This window comes from Aspergillus heteromorphus (genome assembly GCF_003184545.1).
Source record: "Aspergillus heteromorphus CBS 117.55 chromosome Unknown BO70scaffold_3, whole genome shotgun sequence".
Classification (NCBI taxonomy): domain Eukaryota; kingdom Fungi; phylum Ascomycota; class Eurotiomycetes; order Eurotiales; family Aspergillaceae; genus Aspergillus; species Aspergillus heteromorphus.
In genome coordinates this window covers 1270478-1289396 of record NW_020290408.1, presented here as the reverse complement: position 1 = coordinate 1289396, position 18919 = coordinate 1270478, and the positions used below count along the sequence as shown (strand labels likewise).

The window sequence follows — 18919 nt, the reverse complement described above, 5'->3', positions numbered from 1 at the left end:
CGGTGAGGATGGGAAGGGGAGAGGCGGGAAAGGTATAGGTGTATCGGTCGCCGCCGGTCGGGAGAGCGAAACGTGACAAGCAGGCTGTGGGGGGGGGGGGGGCTGCGTTCTGTTTCAAGTTTAGGCCCTAGGCAATAATACGGCGTAAAAATACGTGTGTCGCCCGATTGGAACAGACGAAAAGGGCCCGCTCCAGTGATGGGTGGTGGAGGCGTGGAGCCGTGGAAAAGGGGCAGGCCGGCCAGAGGCTAATTTCAAACCCCAATCAATTCAATGCATCCTCATCTTAATTATCTGGTACGCTCGCCAGAAACATCGTCATTTGCCCATTTCAGGGAAGTACTTTGATTATTACGGTTAGCTACCCAGACCCAGGCTACGAGTATCGCCCATCCATTGATATGCGGTGCCTGGCGCCATCTGGCCGAGTCCTGCCATCTCGTTGGATCCCTCCCCCCCCGATGTTCCATTCCGGGCCTACGAATGCATAAGAAAATTAAGAATAGCATCCGTCTGCATCCAGCCAGGCCTGGCTCCCCCCCCAAAACGCGCAAGAAAGAATCTTCCGCCTGCTGTTTGCGATTGGCCCCATGCGTTGCTTATCTTCATATCTCAAATCTCGATGCAGACGCCTTCACCGTCAAAGCTCCCGCGTCGCCTGTCGTACTCCGTAGATACCCTTTAATCTGGATACCGATGGATGGGATCCATGGGGTTTCTCGGCAGGCACCGGCCTACCAGGGGCGGCAGTGGAATGCTGCCAACGCTTGTTGTTTCTTGGCCCAGGGTCCCGACTCCATACTGTGGCTAAGGGACTGTGTCAGCTTCCTGAACGGGTCTGGAGGACTCCATAGGAGACCACCAATATAAATACAATCAAATGCGATGATCCTGTTCCTCGTGCCCTCTAGGATATTACCGGCCTATGGATCCAGGGTGAACGGGGAAGCCTTCTCCTCCGTACGGAGTACATGGAGTGGACTCAGGGACCAAGGGAGACTCGCAGCTAGACCGGAGTGCCTATGACCCTGGACGGGGTACCACGTACCGTCCTTGGTGCTCTATCTTGGGGCTCCAAGCCTCCAAGGCCTTGGAGATGCACGTTGGTCCCTGTGATTGATCACTGCCGGCGAGTACGGAGTACCAGATGGCAGCTCGCAACGGATCTTTGTCTCCGTTCGAACGGTTGTGTACGTACACCGACAGAGGACAGGGTCTGTCGGGTACTACCTTCTCCGCCAGGTGGATGTCAATCACGGCGCTGCAGTGGTTTAACTGGCCAAGGGGATGTCGACAGTGAACATCGGCAACATGATCATCCCTATTCGATCCATCAGTCACGTCAGGAATCAGGATAGATTCGGGCAGCGCCATCTAAGGTGAACACATGAGCCGGGCAACACTCGGGGGCCCACTGATTGTCCCTGCCCATAAGGGAAAGACACAGGGGATCTTTTCCAGAACGCGCATCCAACGGTTATCACTTTAACCAGACTGGGATCCGAACAGCAGGGACTAATCGCTAAGGGACGACTAAGGGACCAAAGACGCTAGCAAAAGCTTCATTTTTCGCCCCCTGTACCTTCCTTTTCGCCCTCTTTACCAAGGAACTTATTTCTGACGGACGCGCAAGCGACCGATATTAAGGAAACCATGATGCGACCTTCGACCCTGACCGCAGCAGCCGCAGCACACATGGAATGGCCACGCGAGGTCGCCAGCTGAACAAACCAGATTGTGGACATTGTCCCGACGATGGATGGATGGTCGACCGGCCTCGGAGCGGAACTCCATAGGCGTCGAACCATCGGGGGGGGCCTCGTGGGGGGGGGGGGGGAAGGGGAGGGGGGTCCCTGAGAGAACGGGCAACCGACGCCGGGACCGTCGTACCATTTCCCTCGAACGCCATTTGATTGAACCATGGCGATGGCGTCAGGCTCAGCCATCAGATCGCCGCATTCTCCACCGGCAAGGGACCTTTGCGGCGGCGCTATGGACAAGTGGCCGCTGAACGCGGGTAAGACAGTGCTTGGCCGGCGGGGGCTGCTTGCGTAACGCAGGCAGCGCCAGGCTGGCTGGCGTTAATTTTGATCAACAGCAGCGGTCGCAGGCTCTGCCCCATTCCCTCCCTCAGCTGTGCGCCTTCTTATCTGACACAATCCGATCAACCCTGGCCTGTTTCGGGGAAAACGCCTGGACTTCATGGTCGGGGGGATCGCGTCGGCTGTTCAGTAGCGACGGCAAGTTGATGTCTCCGATTAATCAGCCACCTAAAATCCACGACTGCAACTTCTGTTCCCCCCCCCCCCCCCTTTTTTTTTTTTCTCGTTTCTTTGGTTTTGCGCGCCCACGCAGAGATTTCTCAGGTGCGAGATTAGAGAAGGGAAAAATAGCCATCGCCTACTGTTGCCCTAGAAAACCACTCGGGGGCCCAGCAGCAGGACAAACGGAAAAGGGGCAAACGACCATCGACTAGACGGTGGAGACCTGGAGATTGACACCAACCACCAGCGCGCGCCGGTCGCCACGAGAGTGATGAACATTTGCCTCGCCCCACGTCCGCACTGGTTTCAAGGACGCCATCCGCTCGCAGATTGAAATAAGACAGCAATAATAATACTCCGTAGATTAATATAATTTAAGTAAGATGAGGGTCTGATAAGGCCCATCCCTCGGACACCGGCAGGAATGCATCCATGGCAAAGCGGCGTGTTCATGGATAGAGAGATAGTCAAGGTACCGGTCGATGGATAATAACATGAATCGGGTGTAATTTACCCCCGATGTCCGTACCGGACGCATACCCGCAGACCGGCCTTGAAACGGAGCCGCGACGGGGGCAGTTCCCGATGTTCCGTCAGGTTCGGTTCCTGACCGGTATGGTATGTGACGGGTGGGTGGTATTTTCCGCCCCTCCCACCGCTGTGGCGCTCCACCCTCCCTAGTCTCTCCCTCCACCCGGTCCGACCAGGCCTTGACCTCCCAGCCAGCCAGCCTAGAACGCCAAACCGCCCGTCAGAACCACTGGGAGCGTTTCAATGCTGCTGCGGCCATGGGGTATCTAAAAACATCTAATTATAATCCCTAGCGGTCTAGCGTCCCGAAAAGTGCCCGACCAGCCGACCGACGGCGGACAGTGAGAGGTACCCGCGGGGCCCATCAAGCTGCACATGTAGGTACTAGGTAGTAGTTAGATACGGAGTATAGCTGATACACACACAGCAAGGCAACGCTGGTTCCGTCGATGTCGATGTCTGGTGCTGTTTCAAGACGGGCAGAGGGTTACGTACGGTAAGGTCGGAGGTCGGAACACCTATGAGGATGCAATGGCGACTGCGTGCGGCACTGAACCTGGGACCTGCCGCTAAAGTTTGGGGACTTCAGGTCCGGTCAGTACAGTAGTGTAGTGAGACTAAAGTAAGCTTCTTCGACGTCTTCGCTGTAGAACACTCACTGTAGCGACCACTACTGCTGCTCACTGTGTACTACTCCGTACTACTGGTCCTTCTGGTCCTTCAGCCCTCCTCCCTCGAGTCCCTCCCTCTTCTCTTCCATCTCTCTTCCACTCTTCCACTCTTCCTCTCCCCCCTCCTCTCCCCCTAAAATAATCTTACTGTTCTTCCCGTCCCGTCTGAACGCCTCGCCTTCCATCCAGTCAAACATCCCGTACGTCGTTCCGTCCCCCCCCCCCCCCCCCGAACCCTGCTTACCCGAGTCAAATTTACCCCAATCCCCATCCATCCATCCATCCATCCCTTCCCTTCTCCCCTCTTCCTTTTTCCTTCTCTTTCTCCCCTCCTCGTCCACCTCGACCTGCTCATTCCTTCACTTCGTGTTTCTGTCTGTCCAACTCCTGTCTCACTCTTTTCAGACTTTTAGGCTTTTTGGCTACCGACTATCGCTTGCTCCGCCCATTCCTTTTCTCCCTCACTTCGTAACAACCGTCACCCGTGGCCTCTGCGAAGTTCGGCCAAAGCAGCCTTTTACGGCCGCGACCTTTTGAATTCCAACGCTTCCTTTCTGACCAAACACGCACATTCACCATGAGTTCTGACGGCGAAAAGGCGAGAACCTCTGGCGAGGTCTCGCGCCCGGAGCCTACCTTGCCCACTGTCAATCCCGCAGTCGACAAGGTCGAGCCTCCCAAGGCTGCATTCCACCCTGCCGTCTATGTCGGGTGAGTGATCGAGATGGGCGCATGGCGAGCAATTGGGATGGTGTACTGACGAGGACCAGTGTCTGGATCACCCTGAGCTCCAGCGTCATTCTGTTCAACAAGCACATCCTCGACTACGCTCAATTCCGTAAGTTGCCTTGACCCGGTCATTATGACGAACTATTGATCCAAGAAACTAACCGTCTCTTGCTCTAGGTTTCCGTATGTCCCCTCTGATACCGTCATAATTGCTTCCTTCTAACGTGCTCTAGCGATCATTCTTACGACATGGCATCTGGCTTTCGCTACCTTCATGACCCAGGTTCTCGCGCGCACCACCACTCTGCTCGATGGCCGCAAGACCGTCAAGATGACCGGTCGTGTCTACCTCCGCGCTATTGTCCCCATTGGTCTCTTCTTCAGTCTCAGTCTGATCTGCGGTAATGTGACTTATCTGTATCTGAGTGTTGCCTTCATCCAGATGCTCAAGGTCAGTGCTATACCCGGCTGAATGTTTGCGCTGTTGCTCACCTGTTCCAGGCCACTACTCCCGTCGCTGTCCTGTTCGCCACCTGGGGTATGGGTATGGCCCCCGTCAACCTGAAGGTGCTCATGAACGTTGGTCTCATCGTTATTGGTGTTGTCATCGCCTCCTTCGGTGAGATCCGCTTCGTCTTCATTGGATTCATGTTCCAGCTGGGTGGCATTGTCTTCGAGGCCACTCGTCTGGTCATGGTCCAGCGCCTGCTCAGCTCTGCCGAGTACAAGATGGACCCTCTCGTTTCCCTGTATTACTTTGCGCCCGTCTGCGCTGTCATGAACGGTGTCACTGCCCTCTTCCTTGAAGTCCCCAACCTGACCATGGGCCACATCTACAACGTTGGCGTGTGGACATTGCTGGCCAATGCCGTCTGCGCTTTCCTTCTCAACGTCTCCGTTGTCTTCTTGGTAAGAACCCTGTGGCCGCTTTGCAGATCCGCGTGCTGACCCAACGATACAGATCGGCAAGACCTCTTCTCTCGTCATGACTCTCTGCGGTGTCCTCAAGGATATCCTGCTGGTCGCCGCCTCCATGATGATCTGGCAGACCCCCGTCTCTGGCACCCAGTTCTTCGGCTACTCGATCGCCCTTATCGGTCTCGTTTACTACAAGCTCGGCGGTGACAAGATCAAGGAATATGCTGGCCACGCCAACCGCTCCTGGGCCGAGTACGGTGCTACCCACCCCGCCCAGCGCAAGTTCATTGTGATCGGTGCTGTTCTCCTGATTTTCTTCCTCTTCATGGGATCCATGGCCCCCAGCTACGCCCCCGAGTCTGTTGCCAACGTCAAGGGAATGCTCGGTGGAGCCGCTGCTGGAAACGCCTGAGTGATTCTACGAACGTGGTCTTGGGTGTGGAGTGATGATGATGTGATGTGAGTGGAGCGGGTGGTGATGCATGGTTGAGTGGGACAGAGGTCTCAGGGTGAAACGTTCTACCGAACACCCTGCGTTCCGGCCACACTGGGAGGTGTGGCCCTATATCCTTTTAAAAGATAATGTTTCTCGCTGGCTTGGCTCTTTTACGAATCTGGACGCGGGGTGCAGCTGGGCCGGCCACATGCAGGAAATGCAGCCTATGCCCAGTGGACACGGTTGATACGACTTGGATCTTTGCGTCCGACCTTTTTTTTTTTCCATCTTCTTTTGATTGTCATGGTGTCCTGAGCTCTACAAGGTTTTGTCGATGTATTGCCTGCAATTTGACTGGAAGATCCTCGCCATTTCCTGCTCGTTATATTCCCCTTGACTTTCGACTTCTTCTCTTGTTACTATAGGTTTCCCTTTTTTTTAAACTCTACGAGTGTAACTCTCCAGCAAAATAGAATTTCCCACTTTCCATTGCCGTTAATTCCCGCACAGTCTGTGGTCTGTGACAAACTTGTCTGACTGTCTGACATTCTAGCCTGGCCGGGTAAGTTCTGTGTAAGTTCCTTGGCCGGGTCAGCCGCCTGCAAAGGACCCTAGACTCGAGCCAATCACGCAGCCCCGAAAGCCTCGGGCTTGTGCTCTGCGGATCGGCCAATGGGAGCCGGTGGTGGCGTCGGCAGGGGCTCCTGTGAGGGTTGACGCGCGGACTGGGCTTGCAGGGGACGCCAATCATCAGCGGGCATCAGCGGCCAGCCCCACCGCATCGTTGCCGGGGCGATTCGTCATTGACCAATAATGCCAGAGTCCTTACCGGTCGATCTGAGCCGGTGGAGCCGTCAGCTCATACGGTACCGTTCTGGTACGTCACGCCTGAGGATGGGTCGAGCTGGGCCAAACCCGGGCGGACGGGGTGTAATGTACGGTATGGAGGCAGGCAAATCCTGCTCTCCGCATGGCGGCGCATCGAAAGAAGCTCCGAGCCCTTGCCGGGCCATCACTCGTCCGCATCCGTCAGCTTCTGCTTCTGCTTCTGCTTCTTCTCCACGCCCTTCCTAGCCGGTTCTCCCGTGGTTTGGTTCGGTTCGCTTCTTGTTTGGCTGCGCATCACGCCTCGTCTTCTGCCCTCGACCCTCGTGTCTTTCCATCTCTTCTCTCCTCTCTTCTCCTCTTTCCCCCCCCCCCCCCCCATCCTCTCTCTTCTTCCCTCTCCTCTTGCTTACCTGCCTACCTCCCCATCCATCCTTCCTTTCAGCTTTCATCAGCCATCCATCCATCTCATTCTTATCGTTCCTGACCCATCCCCATCTCATCCCTCTCATATCACCCTTCTCCTGACCTCACCTGCCTCGCGACGAACGCCCACCCCGGTCCTCCCCCAGACCAGATCTCAACGGCTCGGATCGCGAGATCCCCAGGTTGCTCTCGCCTTATAGTTTCTAGCTCACAGGCACAGGACAGACAGAACAGGTCGGACCCACCCACCCCCGTAGTCGACCGCGCGAAAATCATCACCACCATGTGCCCAATGCTGCTGAACAGTCTCTCCGATGGCCCGGCCATGGTCCTGTCCGCTCCCCAGGACCACGCCTTTGCCCAATTCCCTCGCCAGGCCAAGTTCTCCACCAACGCCGAGACGCGAGCAGCCTTCTTCAACCACCACCACAACCACTCCAACGGGTTCAATGCGTACCAGCCGCCCTCCAAACCCTCGCGGAAGAGATCGCGTGACGATGCCGCCTTCGAGGAAGCCATCAACGGCGGAAACAGCACCCCGGTGTCCGCCCCTGCGCCTGCCTCCAAGCCCGCACGAGCCGTGCCAGAACAACCCATCTACGGCGAAGGCATGGTGCTGCTGAATCCGCGCACCAAGATGGCCGTCTCCGCCGATAGCCAAACGGGGACATGGTACGAAGAGACGGCCGAGAACGCTGCCACGGCCGCTGCCACCACCGCCCATTCCCAACAACCCTCATTATCGGGTCGCAAGTCGCAACGTCTCGACCCCACAGCCCCCAGCATCGACGACATCGCCCTCTCCTCCCTCCAGAGCCGTCTCTCTGCCGACAACACCCGTCGGCTCCTGAACACCGGCACCCGGCCCGAAGAACCCACCGTCGACGACGCGACCCGTCTCCTCGGAATCAGCTGGCAGCAGATGAGCGCCGACAGCGACATCGCTGCCGCCGTACGCGGATGGAAGAAATACATCGATCGCCAGTTCGCGTCGTACCTGAGCGACTGCGAGATCCTCATGAAGAACCGCGCGCTGAACGCGTATCTCGTGACGGCGAAGCCCGTGACGCCGGTCGGGATGGCGCAGGCCCAGAACGCTTTCTATCTGTTCAACGACGATCTCACTCAGGCGCAGCTGGTCGGGTCGTCGTGGGAGGCGTGTCTTATGAATCTGCGCGCGTCGCCGATTGTGTTTGAGGGCGCGCAGATTCTGAATGCCGCGGACGGCGTGACCAAGGGGACCACGGTGATGGGCGTTCCCATGGGCACGCAGAACCTCCTCGGCGCGAACCCCGTTGACTCGGGTCTTCCGCTCCTCCAGACTCTCTCCGCGGCTCCCCCGCCTCCTGATTATCTGGGCTTGAATACCGTCCATTCTAGCGTCGCAAGCATGGGGACGGGCATGGAGATCGATGCCTAGCTGCTGGAGCAGCAGCAACGGATGCACAATCACTTAACCAACCGATCATCAAATCAAATCAAATAAAGACGCAGAAACCGATACCACACCAGACTCGACTCGATTCGATTCGACCGAACGATACCACCACCACCACCACCACCATCATCATCATCTTTCGGCAGCACCAAAAGCCTCTTTATCTTTCCTCTTCTTCTTCTTCTCCTCCTTCTCCATTATCATCTTCTTATTTTTTCTTACCTTTCGTCCGTCTCGGGGTGTTCATCATTCAACTTGAACTGAACTGAACCTCAAACTTCCAGGTCTCAGATCTCATATCCTCAGATCTTCTCATCTTGAATCGTAATTCATCCCGGACTTATATCATATCATATCATATATGTTTGTGGAATATTTCTTTTCTTTTTTTTATCTCTTTCTTTCTTTCTCTCGGTGACTTGGCTTGATTTGATTTGATCTTCTGCTTTGGGGTTCTGCTCTGTTCTGCTCTGTTTTTTTCTTTTTTTTTTTCTTTTTTTTTTCGGCGCAAAGGAATGGCTGGCTGGATGGATGGACCGTCGGATGGAATGGGATGGGATGGGATCAGTCATGGGTTCGTTTTGTTTTGTTTTGTTTCGCTTGATTTCTTGATTTCTTGATTTCAGTTTTCAGTTCTCTTCTCTTTTTTTCTCGTTGTCGATACATATTCTTTGATATATCATTCGTATCACGAGATATCATACCATATCTATATAAAGAAAAGAAAGAAAGAAAGAAAAAAAAGAAGACAAAGAATGGAAAGAAATTTTAAATTGAATTCTATGTTAGCTGGTAGCAGTACTCCGTAGTGTAGCAGTAGTAAGTAAGAGTGAGTGAGTGAGTGGTGGTGGTTGGTTGGTTGGTTGGAGGAGGGTCTGGAGGGGAAAGGAAGGGAAGGGAAGGGAAGGGAAGGGAGAAGTACAAAGTGGCGGTCAAGCCGAGGTTTTACTGTTCGGGAGTCAGCCGGACTATTTCTTTCGTACTTAGCATATTTACTCCCTATCTACTGAGTATAGACTCAACAATAAACAGAAAGACTGGCATATAAATAGATACTAGATATCCATTTATTCATTCACTATCTATCTATCTATCTATCTATCTTTCTACCTATCTCGATCTTATATCTGTACCTATGCTATACCACAACCACTACCACTGTTATACTTATCGTGTTGAGAGACCATCATCCATCCATCCACCAGCCCATCCTCTTACTATCAACCACTCCCTCTCTCCCTCCCTCCCTCTTTCCCTTTAATCATGAATATTAGAGAGCGAGAAGACAAGAAGATAGACATACACCCCTCACTGCACCCAACCATATCAGACAGGCAGGTATGCAAGTACGGTACGGCACAAACGGCAGAACAGTTCATCCCGACACGCACCGAACCTCCGTCCAGGAGGTGGTAGTGGTGGATTTCATCTCCTCTAGCACCAGAGCCGGCTGTCTCTGTTCTTTTTCTTGTTCCTGTCCATGTCCATGTGGTCCCTGTTGTCGCTGCTTCCCACTCATGAACAGCGAGTCTATCTCCTCGAGACTGAGGTTCGCAGTTTCGGGATAGTAGAAGTATATGAGCTGTGTCGTACCAGTATCAGTATCAGTATCAGTACTATCCAATCCAGTTCTATACTGATTGACACCAGTATCTGAAGACACACACATAGAGAGATAGAGAGCGAGAGGGGGTATAAGTTGAGAGGTTTTAGAAAGAAGACAGGAAGGGAGGAGACCAACCGGCACAAACGCCAAATTAAAAGCCACGAAGATAAGATATCCCTTCCAAGCCAGATCCTGAATCAGAGTCGGGGCGATCATGGCGACGAAGAAATTCCAGAGCCAATTTGCTGAAATGCCGATGGCTTGACTATCACACACACACAATACATTAGAACCATGGTTTAGAAAGTAGAAATGTTCTTATTGCTTATTGGAGGCAAAGCAAGGTCCGTGTGTTGACTATATGTGGGATGGAGGTGAGGAATGAAGACTTACCCTTTTGCGCGGACGTGTTGGGGAAGGATCTCCGGGCCGTAGACCCACGGTATGCAGTTTATGGAGGCGCCAAAGATGAGCATGAAAAGGAAGAAAAAGGCGACGGAGCCAGCGGCGGCAGGCTTTTCGAGGGTAGTTCCTATTGATCATTTCAATTGTTAGAATATTAATTCTTGTTAGAGGGGATGGCTGGAAACAGGTGGAGAAGAAGATTACCCTTGAAGGACAGAAGAATGGAGATCATCAGCATGCAGATGAACAGACCAAAAGATCCCCACATCATGGGGCTTCGTCGCCCCAGTCGATCGGAGTAGAAGGTGGGATAGAAAGATCCTAGGAAAGGGAGGACGATCAGCGGTTTGTTATGTGAGTATGGAGTACTGAAGGAGATCCAGACCTATGACAAACATCATTTGGATCACTCCACCGAGCAATAAACTCAACTTGGCGTCGAGGCCCACGTTATACTCCAGAACTAATGACGCGTGTTGTCAGCAAGAGTTGATCGCAGTGCACATGGACAGCGGTGATCGGCAGTATATACCTGTGGTAACATAGCTCTGGGCTGATGATTAGCAGTTGACTGAATCATGGAGGATGGAGGTCTACTTACGACGATCACATTGACACCCCCCATCTGATTCATGAACTGCAACCCGTACGCCAGTAGGACGCGTCGACCGGTGTGAAGCTCATCGCGCTTGAAGATCTCGGCCCACTGGTATTCTCCGCGTCCGGCGTCGGACTCCATGGCCTTGAAGATGCCCTCCGCCTCTTGGACCACCTTGGGATCGTCGGCTGGGCGGTCATAGAAGTCGCACAGGACCTGCAAGGCCTCCTGGTTTTGATTCCGACGGCATAGCCAGCGAGGGCTTTCCGGGAGTCTGGATATCCGTCAGCTGTTTGTTTTTGTTGCCTTGACCGCAGCATGCACTGCACCAAATTTACACGTACCCAAAGAGCATCGCCACCACCATAAGCGCAAACACCATCTGGCAAGCGATAGGCAGTCTCCAACTCACTGAACCATTCACATAGCTCATTCCGTAATCGAACCAGTAGGCCAGGACAATGCCCACGCCGACAGCCAGAGGCTGGCTACAGACGTACATTCCGCGCCGGCGGGCCTCGCATAGCTCTGATTGATACACGGGCACAATGGAGGTCATAACGCCGGTGCCAATACCCGTAAAAAGCCGGGACACGAGCATCTGGGTTCTGGAAAAGGAGCAAGTCTGGACCGTGGCCCCAATCTGCACGAAAACAAAAACGCCATCAGCAAGTCTGCAATCTGCAATCTGCATGGATCAGCCAGAAAGCATCCCAGCCACATACCATGATCACAGCCATGGAAAGCCACATGGACTTGCGAAAACCTAATTTGTCGCTCGTCATGAACGAGACCGCCGTGCCGACGAGACAGCCCAGATTGTATATAGCCACGATGAACCCGAGAACGGCAGAACTGGGATAGTCCACGACGCGCAGAAATTCCTCGTTCCCCACGATGCCGGAGAATATGCCCTGGTTGTAACCTGGCAGGGGGCAAGGGACAGTCAGCAGTCTGCATACGCAACTCCCAGACGATCGATCTGAAAAAGGGATCTAGATGTATCTGATTGACTGACCGAATAAGATGAATGCTACCTGGCAGGTGAGCATAATAGCCATCCGAAGACTGAGTCCTCGTCCGTAGATGTTGAGGGTAGCCATCTTCAGCGGGCAGAAGCAAAGCATGCAGATAGATAGATGGACAGCAAGCAAGCAGTAACGCAACGTCAAGTCGGAGTAGTATACATAAGAGTATTTATAACAGAAGCACGCACGCTCCCAACCCCGTCACTGACAGCAGCAGCGCCCAAAAAAAAAAAAAAAAGGGAAGAAGGGGCTCAAGGACGACAGTGGATCCACGGCCACCGACTTTGGAGCCCAAGACCCCAGAAGAGAAGCAGGATAGTTTCGGATCCGCCTCCCCCCATGATTAGCCGTGCTCATGGGATATCTGAAGCCATCCATAGTAACGTATCGATTCGATCGACATTATGGACCCTCCATACCAGGGGGGTTTCTTTCGGGGGGTGATACCAGAAATACCGCAGCGGAGGAGCGATAACTGGAGAAAGCTAGTCAGACGACGAAATGGTAGCATTCAACGATACTACTTGCCTGTCCGGGGCATTCTATGTTGCGGTAGAGCCCTACCTTGTACATTCCTCAGCGCTGCGGAGGGTCAATTGCCGGAGGGGAGTGAGTGGTGAAGGTTTAAAAGAACCTCGGAGGGCCATCATTGCCGGGATAAACGAGCATCACCGGACGGAAATGTACGGGTAGTGACGATTACTGACGGATGGGATGGTCGTTATTAGGTTGGCTGTGCCGAAGGAACCGGTTTGTCGGTCTTCCTGGAGCCTCGTGAGATGTAGGTCGGGGATAGAGGATACGACCTCAGTCTATCGAGCCTAGAACGGGGACACCCCCTTGCCTGGATAATGCCGGGGTAGGAGCAGGTCGTTCGAGACGCTATTAATAGCTCGGTAGATACGGCATTCTGGCTTGTGTGAACATGCTAGCATGCTGGCCGTGGTGACAGTTTATACAGCGGGTTTGTTTTAGATTGGGTTGGGCAAATCCCGGTAATCAGACCAGTAATGTGGAGGGGATGGGAGATGGAGGGGAGATGGAGAGAAGATGGAGAGGGGATGTGGAGGGGATGGAGAGATGCAAATGCAGGCAGAGATGGCGGCCTGACAGCCACACGTGATGGGTCCTTCCTTCCTGGGAAAGATGGTTGGTGGCCAGTCACCGGGCAGACCCGATTCTACTTTGGTTGTTACTACATTACTTCCTCATGGAGCCTGGAATGGAGGCGATCTGATTCCTGTCCACTTGGCGCTGGGTTCTATGTACATGCCTTGCTTCAGAGTTCTGCTACCTCCCTTAACCTCAACCTCAATCACTGTCATAATCGCTCCCTTCGTCGTAGTAGTCACCGTAGTGTCCGGAAAATGCTGCATCGATGCCGTCTCCATCATCCCCATCGTCATCGTCATCGTCATCGTCATAGTCATCATCCTCGTGCTCATCACCACTCTTGGCTTCGATGGCCGGACCCAGCACTTCCTCGTTCGGCCCTGCTGTAGCTGGAGCCGGGGCTGCAGGATGGGCAGAAGGCTGCGTTGGGCCAGGCACTGGGGCGGCAGCAGACGGAGGAGGCACCGCGGGTTTAATGACAGTGGGAGTCCCAATTCTGGCACGCCGGGAGGCGGCCTCGGGTTCGATGCTGGCACTGCGTCGCGAGGACACACTTTGGCTGCGGCTGTGACTCCGGCTGAGGCTTTCTTCTTTAGCCTTGGAGGCCTCGTCGGCGCCCTCCTCGCCGAAAAGAGACTCCAGGAGGCGGTAATTGATCTTCTTACTGAATCCTCTCCGTTCCAGCATCCGACGGGTGGCTTCCGCGGGAGTCGAGGCGCGGGTGCTCCGTCCGTCCTCGCCCTCGCCCTCGCCCTCGAGATAAGTCACGTCTCCAAGCCTGCCGCGGCGACGTTTCCGGGGCTTCTGCACGCGACCGTCTTCGCCCGGTTGCAAGTCAGCCTCTGCGAGAGCGCGCTTCAGCGCCTTGGCTTGCTGTGCCCGGAGATAGTCTTTATTCTCATGCACCCAAATCCGTTCCTTGATCTCCACCTCGTCGGGCGAGAGCAGGCAGTATTTGACCTCGGGATCAGACTCAAACTCAGCCGCATCAATCTCTGCGTTGTCCGACACGACCTTCTTGGGCGGATGGGCGGGAGTCTCAACCATGCCCGACCCGTTCGTCAGCAGGGCAGTCATCTCGTTTTCCAATGCCTCCTCAGACGCAAGCTGATCCGCCGAAGGGGTCGGGGGCGGCCGTTTTGAACCCTTCGAGGCTGATTTGGCGGTGTCGTCCGCCTCTGACATCGTCTCACTGGCGACGGAGGCCGTGGACGGGCGGCGTTGGCCGCTGCTGGCCGCCATCAACGCCGGGTCAATCGGAAGATCGGGGATGGCAAAGCCATCCGAGTCGACGCGTCGGGGCTGCTCCGGTGCATCGCCCTCGATCTCAGCAGCGGTTTCTGCGGGCTTTCTTTTGAAGGAGCGAGAGGGTTTCCTTCCGTCTCGGGCTCTGGCGAAAGAGGGGGGATCGTGTGAATTCTCCAGCTGCACGGAGCGGAATTGGTCGACCGTGAGCTCACCACTCTCCGTCGAGCTAAACTCGTTCAGACGCTGGCTGATGGTGATTTCGGTGACCTTAACGACATAGACCACCTCGCGAACGGTACGACGGAAGTTGTTCATCCGGGCGGCAAGAATCAAGGCCGCACCGCAGATACCCGCAGGGCGACGACCCGTCGTCATCCAATCGCGGTTCATGCGCTGCACAATCCGCACGGCTTCGCTCGCCACTTGCATGGTAGCGGACCCGAACTCGAGCTGCTTGGCGAATCGGTAGATCAGACTCTCCGGATCGATGGGGTTCATCAGGAACACGTTGCCTCCCAAGCGCAACTCATCCAGCAGGGCCTTGTAGGTGCGACCCAGCTTGAACACGTTGATCATGAGCACATCGGCAAAATCAATCAGCATGACGGTGTTGCCGTCCTGCCGGCGGCAGGCAATGTACAGGCACACGGCGGCCACCGTCTTGGTCCTTCGACCTTGGATGAAGTTCAGTCCGACGGCGAGCTTGAAGACTTGCCCGGCGGCCTTCATGGCGCTCTCGGGGATGGTCAAGGCTCGAGACAGCTGGGTGATGTATCGATTGCCGTTCGCCTCGGTGATCTCGCGGCTTTCGGCTCCTCCACGCTGGAAACCCGGACCAAAGCTGCGGACGTGCGACTGGTCTTCTCCCACAAAGGTACCCTGAACGACGGCGGCACCGGAGGAGGATTCGCCGAAGGTGACTTCAGAGACGATGTTGGACTCACTGATGACGGTACCACAGCCGGAACAGACCTTCTGGCCATCGTCCTCCACGATATGCGGGGCGGGACAGCCTGGATTAGGGCAAGTGGTGGTTTTGGGATGGGTGGTTGGCCTGGTTGGCTGAGGCCGATTGATAGGCTGGGGGCGTCTGATCGGGGTGGAACTTGGGGGCTTCAGACTGGCCAGTCTTCCCATGGGTGCCCGGGGGCCGCCTCGGGGAGGGATGGGGGCACGCATGCCCGGCCTCGGGATAGACATGGTGACCGTGTGTGATGATGACGAAAGATTGGCGAAGTCGGGCCAATGATAGAAAAGGGGGTGCTCAAACGATCAGGTCTGGGTTGAGCATCCCTCCAAATCTAACAGATTCGATGCACGTGGTCCAATATATTGGGGGGGGGGGTTATCCAAGCCGCAGTAAGGACGGTGAGTGGGCAACGGATGAAAAGGGCAAGATTGGAGATGAGAGGCAAAGTGAGGGGGGAGGGGAGGGGAGGGATCCTGATCAAAGAGAGGCGGGGATGAGGGGGAGAGGAGAGCTGACGGGGAAGAAAGAGAATGGCCAGGTATTCGCATTCACACGAAACGCCCGAGACAATCGGAGGGAGTCAGTGGTAATAAGGATATGAGATGTATGATGCAGGTGATGGCAGTTGGAGGAAGTGGAAGTGGAAGTGGAAGTGGAAGTGGGCGCGACGCCTCGAGGACGTGAAAAGTGTGACGCGCCCGTCGCGGTGGTCCAGCGGGGGGCTCACGTGATCCCGTCCAGTCGAGCCACTAGAGAGCCACTAGACACACCCGCCGTCCCCCGTTCGAATCCCTCCACGCTCTTCCCATTCTTGCCATTCTTCCTCCGTCCCATCGCTGCCCCCCTCTCAGGGGGTGCTCTCGTTGTCTGTATAGGATCCCACGGTCGAGCACATTAATGCTGTTTATTTTTGCCTTTTTGCTCCATCTTTTCTCGAGTCTGGGGCCAATGGCTCCCACGGACCACGATCCTGCTGTTCGCGGCAGCTGGTCGGGATCCGGTTAGCGAGGTAGCAATGAGGGACTGTACGGAGTAGTCCAGACGCAATGAGAGCGTAGGACGCAGGGCACAAGTTGACCAGACTAATTCAGACGGATCAGGAATCTAATCTGTGATGGAAGACTGCCATCGCGGGGCTTTTTGGCCACTTTTTATCGCAACACCACCACCCCCGCTATACACCCATCCCCTTTCTCCTCCCGTCCATTCATCGCCCCCTCTGGGAAGTATGCGGCTACAAAAGAGACCGGCCCAGCGAAACAGCATGCCTACCTGCAAGGTTCTTTCCGGGGCGCCCACAATCGACTTGGAGGACTCGGATCAAGAACGGCCCTTAGTGGGATCGCGAGGAGCATTGCTTTTTGACCTACCACATCAAGCGGGATTTGCTGGTCCTTTATGTTCCAGACTTTGGCCTGCACTGCGCAGTCAGGATAAGGACACCGATCTGACGTAGACAAGGTGCGCCGGGATGCGGCCTCAAAAAGCGACATCCGTGTTTGGGCACACCAGAACAACGGCTCGGCCCCGGTCTACATCCTTCGTGACTCCCAACAACCGGAGATATCAAGACGCCTGGGTATATAAGACAAGCCCTTGCTATCCGCGATGGACGCTGCCCGAGTGATGAAAGAACAAGGTTTCCGCGTTGGCGTATCGGAAAGTATTCGAGAACATCCACAAAATGGCCAATGAAGCCCAGATCAAAGGCTCCCTGGGCATATCCATATCGTACGGAGCCAAGAATCAATCATACGAGATCATTGCCGGCTCTGGGCCCAACGCAGCGACGCCCCAAGAACGACGAGCCCCTCGAAGAGAGACCACCGGTCTGTTTGGACGCAGGTGCAGAGTGAGGGTGCTACGCGAGCGATGTGACTCGGACAGTTCCTCGGGGGGGAGGATTGGCCGAACTCACGCCAGCGACATATACCACGTTGTAGAAGAGATACAGGTAAGTATTCGGCGAATCAAACCCAGTTTGCGATTTCGCGACTTGCAGGTGCTTCAAGGGCCTCCAGCAGCTTAGCGTCCTCAACGACGGCACCTGCGAGGAAACCCGTTAGTCTGGGCCGTCGGCTATTTCCTATCCCCATGGAATTGGGTCACGACGTTGGACTTGAAGTCCACGATGTATCCGAGAAGCCAATCACGGCTCTGGAGTGGTCCAAGGGACGTCACACCCCTGACTTCATTGCAAGGAGCCAGTCATTCCCAGCGCTGGGGTAGTTCTCTTGAGATTGTTCTGGCCACTGCTCAATCTGAGAAGCTCCCATCGGCGCGGGATATCAGCTCCAACGAAGCCCGAAGATACCTCCCTGTTGGCAAGGTGCGTATCGAGGACGACATCCTGGCCATTGGCACTCGAAGTGAGAATCTGACCACGGCGCCGAAAGGCGAGGAGAGGAAATGCTGGAGATCATCCGTTGCGGGATCGACAATTAGCCGGGGCCGTCATGACGAAGTTTCTTGGCGGTCACAGCTGCTCGTTTCACAATTCCCGCAGCATCATCACATAGCCAGTCTAGGCCCTAACATGGGTGGAGCGTTGTGTTATCCGAGTTGCACAACACCATGATTGGTTGCCGAACGGCTTGATCTCTTGTGCAGTCTCCATAATGCCAACGGGTCCAAACAATAATAATGTGCCACTGCCATCATCGGTTTTCGCTCATCAGCCTTGATTCCCTCCCAGGCTCCCATACCTGTGCAACCGTGTTTGCTCCTGCCCGTTCAATACTGGCGAAGAATCTCACTGGACGATAAGTATCTAGACCAACCTCATCAGCATCTATACCACATGTACCGTATACCTCCGAAGCGCATGCATATTATTCCCAACCAGCCGAAGCCGCGTTGCAAACAAAACCAGCCGATTCCAATCACGACCAGAGCCCATACATACATATATCCCTGCTTGGTGACACAACAGCCACCACCGGCTCCCACAACCCACAATCGTGGACCGTCTCAGACGACGAAGCAAAATCTAGAACCCGCTCTCATCCTCGCCAGTCGTCACCCGGTAAGTGCCGCAAATAACCGCCATCGGGCCCAGAAGGTCCACGATGTTTCCAGAGCCGGCCGGAACTCCACACTGCGCGTAGAAAGGGGTAAGTGTAGTACATACGTAGTTAGAGACCGGGGCAAAGATGCGAACTTGCCCTACCCTACGGCCGAAAGGTACCAAGACCCAAGTAGGAAGTACAAGTAGCAAGTAGATATCTACCCAAGTTGGCATCTAGTTACACCAGACTCCATAAAGGGGGCGCACAAAACCCACAATTAGGATCCGTAACTGGAGAGAATGGTAATTAGCACACCCGGCTCCATCTTCCGTTCGGGTTGCGGGGCATGGATATTGGATGAAGCGAAGCCGGAATAAGTGCGTTGTTTTTTCTTTTCTTTTTTTTTTTTTTTCAGGCACGTCGGGACTCGGGAGGTATCTATCTGACTGGCCTGGCGACGAAAGCCGCATCTTAGTATCCTGAAGTGGTGGGTGGTGGTGGTGAGCAAGCTACCATAGGTAGATAGTCAGAAGACAGCGCTCGAGACTTGGTGAAGGCCATCAGGAGGGAGTAGAACCACGTAGTACCAATTGCAGTTTGCAAACTTGCTTGATGGCAAACCACACCTCCCTCCCCATCTACCAATGTCCAATATACATAGCCAGTATACTTGTATCTAGTGCCAGTGTATATATTAGTAGGTAG

The 18919-nt window shown here is 54.7% G+C and overlaps 4 protein-coding genes across 4 annotated transcripts; 3 read left to right on the top strand and 1 right to left on the bottom strand.

The window, feature by feature from the left end:
- Positions 1-4043: 4043 nt before the first annotated feature.
- glfB (UDP-galactofuranose transporter) lies at positions 4044-5525 on the top strand (the record flags this gene model as incomplete). The annotated part of the gene is made up of 5 exons (XM_025544642.1): positions 4044-4177; positions 4237-4304; positions 4429-4646; positions 4697-5104; positions 5157-5525. The coding sequence occupies 5 exons, from the start codon at positions 4044-4046 to the stop codon at positions 5523-5525; spliced, it is 1197 nt and encodes a 398-aa protein (XP_025402979.1).
- A 1468-nt stretch (positions 5526-6993) lies between these two features.
- On the top strand, positions 6994-8584 carry BO70DRAFT_135122 (uncharacterized protein). The gene has a single exon (XM_025538071.1). The coding sequence runs from the start codon at positions 7084-7086 to the stop codon at positions 8218-8220; it is 1137 nt and encodes a 378-aa protein (XP_025402978.1). The 5' UTR covers positions 6994-7083; the 3' UTR covers positions 8221-8584.
- A 715-nt stretch (positions 8585-9299) lies between these two features.
- BO70DRAFT_385056 (transcription factor TFIIIB subunit BRF1) lies at positions 9300-15617 on the bottom strand. Its single transcript, XM_025545704.1, has 12 exons — positions 14182-15617; positions 13543-14142; positions 11573-11772; positions 11192-11490; positions 10851-11121; positions 10782-10797; positions 10635-10712; positions 10454-10570; positions 10238-10376; positions 9980-10109; positions 9754-9820; positions 9300-9493 (listed from the first exon to the last, which is right to left on the bottom strand). The coding sequence occupies exons 1-12, from the start codon at positions 15434-15436 to the stop codon at positions 9459-9461; spliced, it is 3207 nt and encodes a 1068-aa protein (XP_025402977.1). The 5' UTR covers positions 15437-15617; the 3' UTR covers positions 9300-9458.
- A 1273-nt stretch (positions 15618-16890) lies between these two features.
- Positions 16891-17784, top strand: BO70DRAFT_393330 (uncharacterized protein; the record flags this gene model as incomplete). Its single annotated transcript, XM_025546358.1, has 3 exons — positions 16891-17160; positions 17219-17267; positions 17408-17784. 3 exons carry the CDS (start codon positions 16891-16893, stop codon positions 17782-17784), a joined length of 696 nt encoding a protein of 231 aa, XP_025402976.1.
- Positions 17785-18919: the final 1135 nt, after the last annotated feature.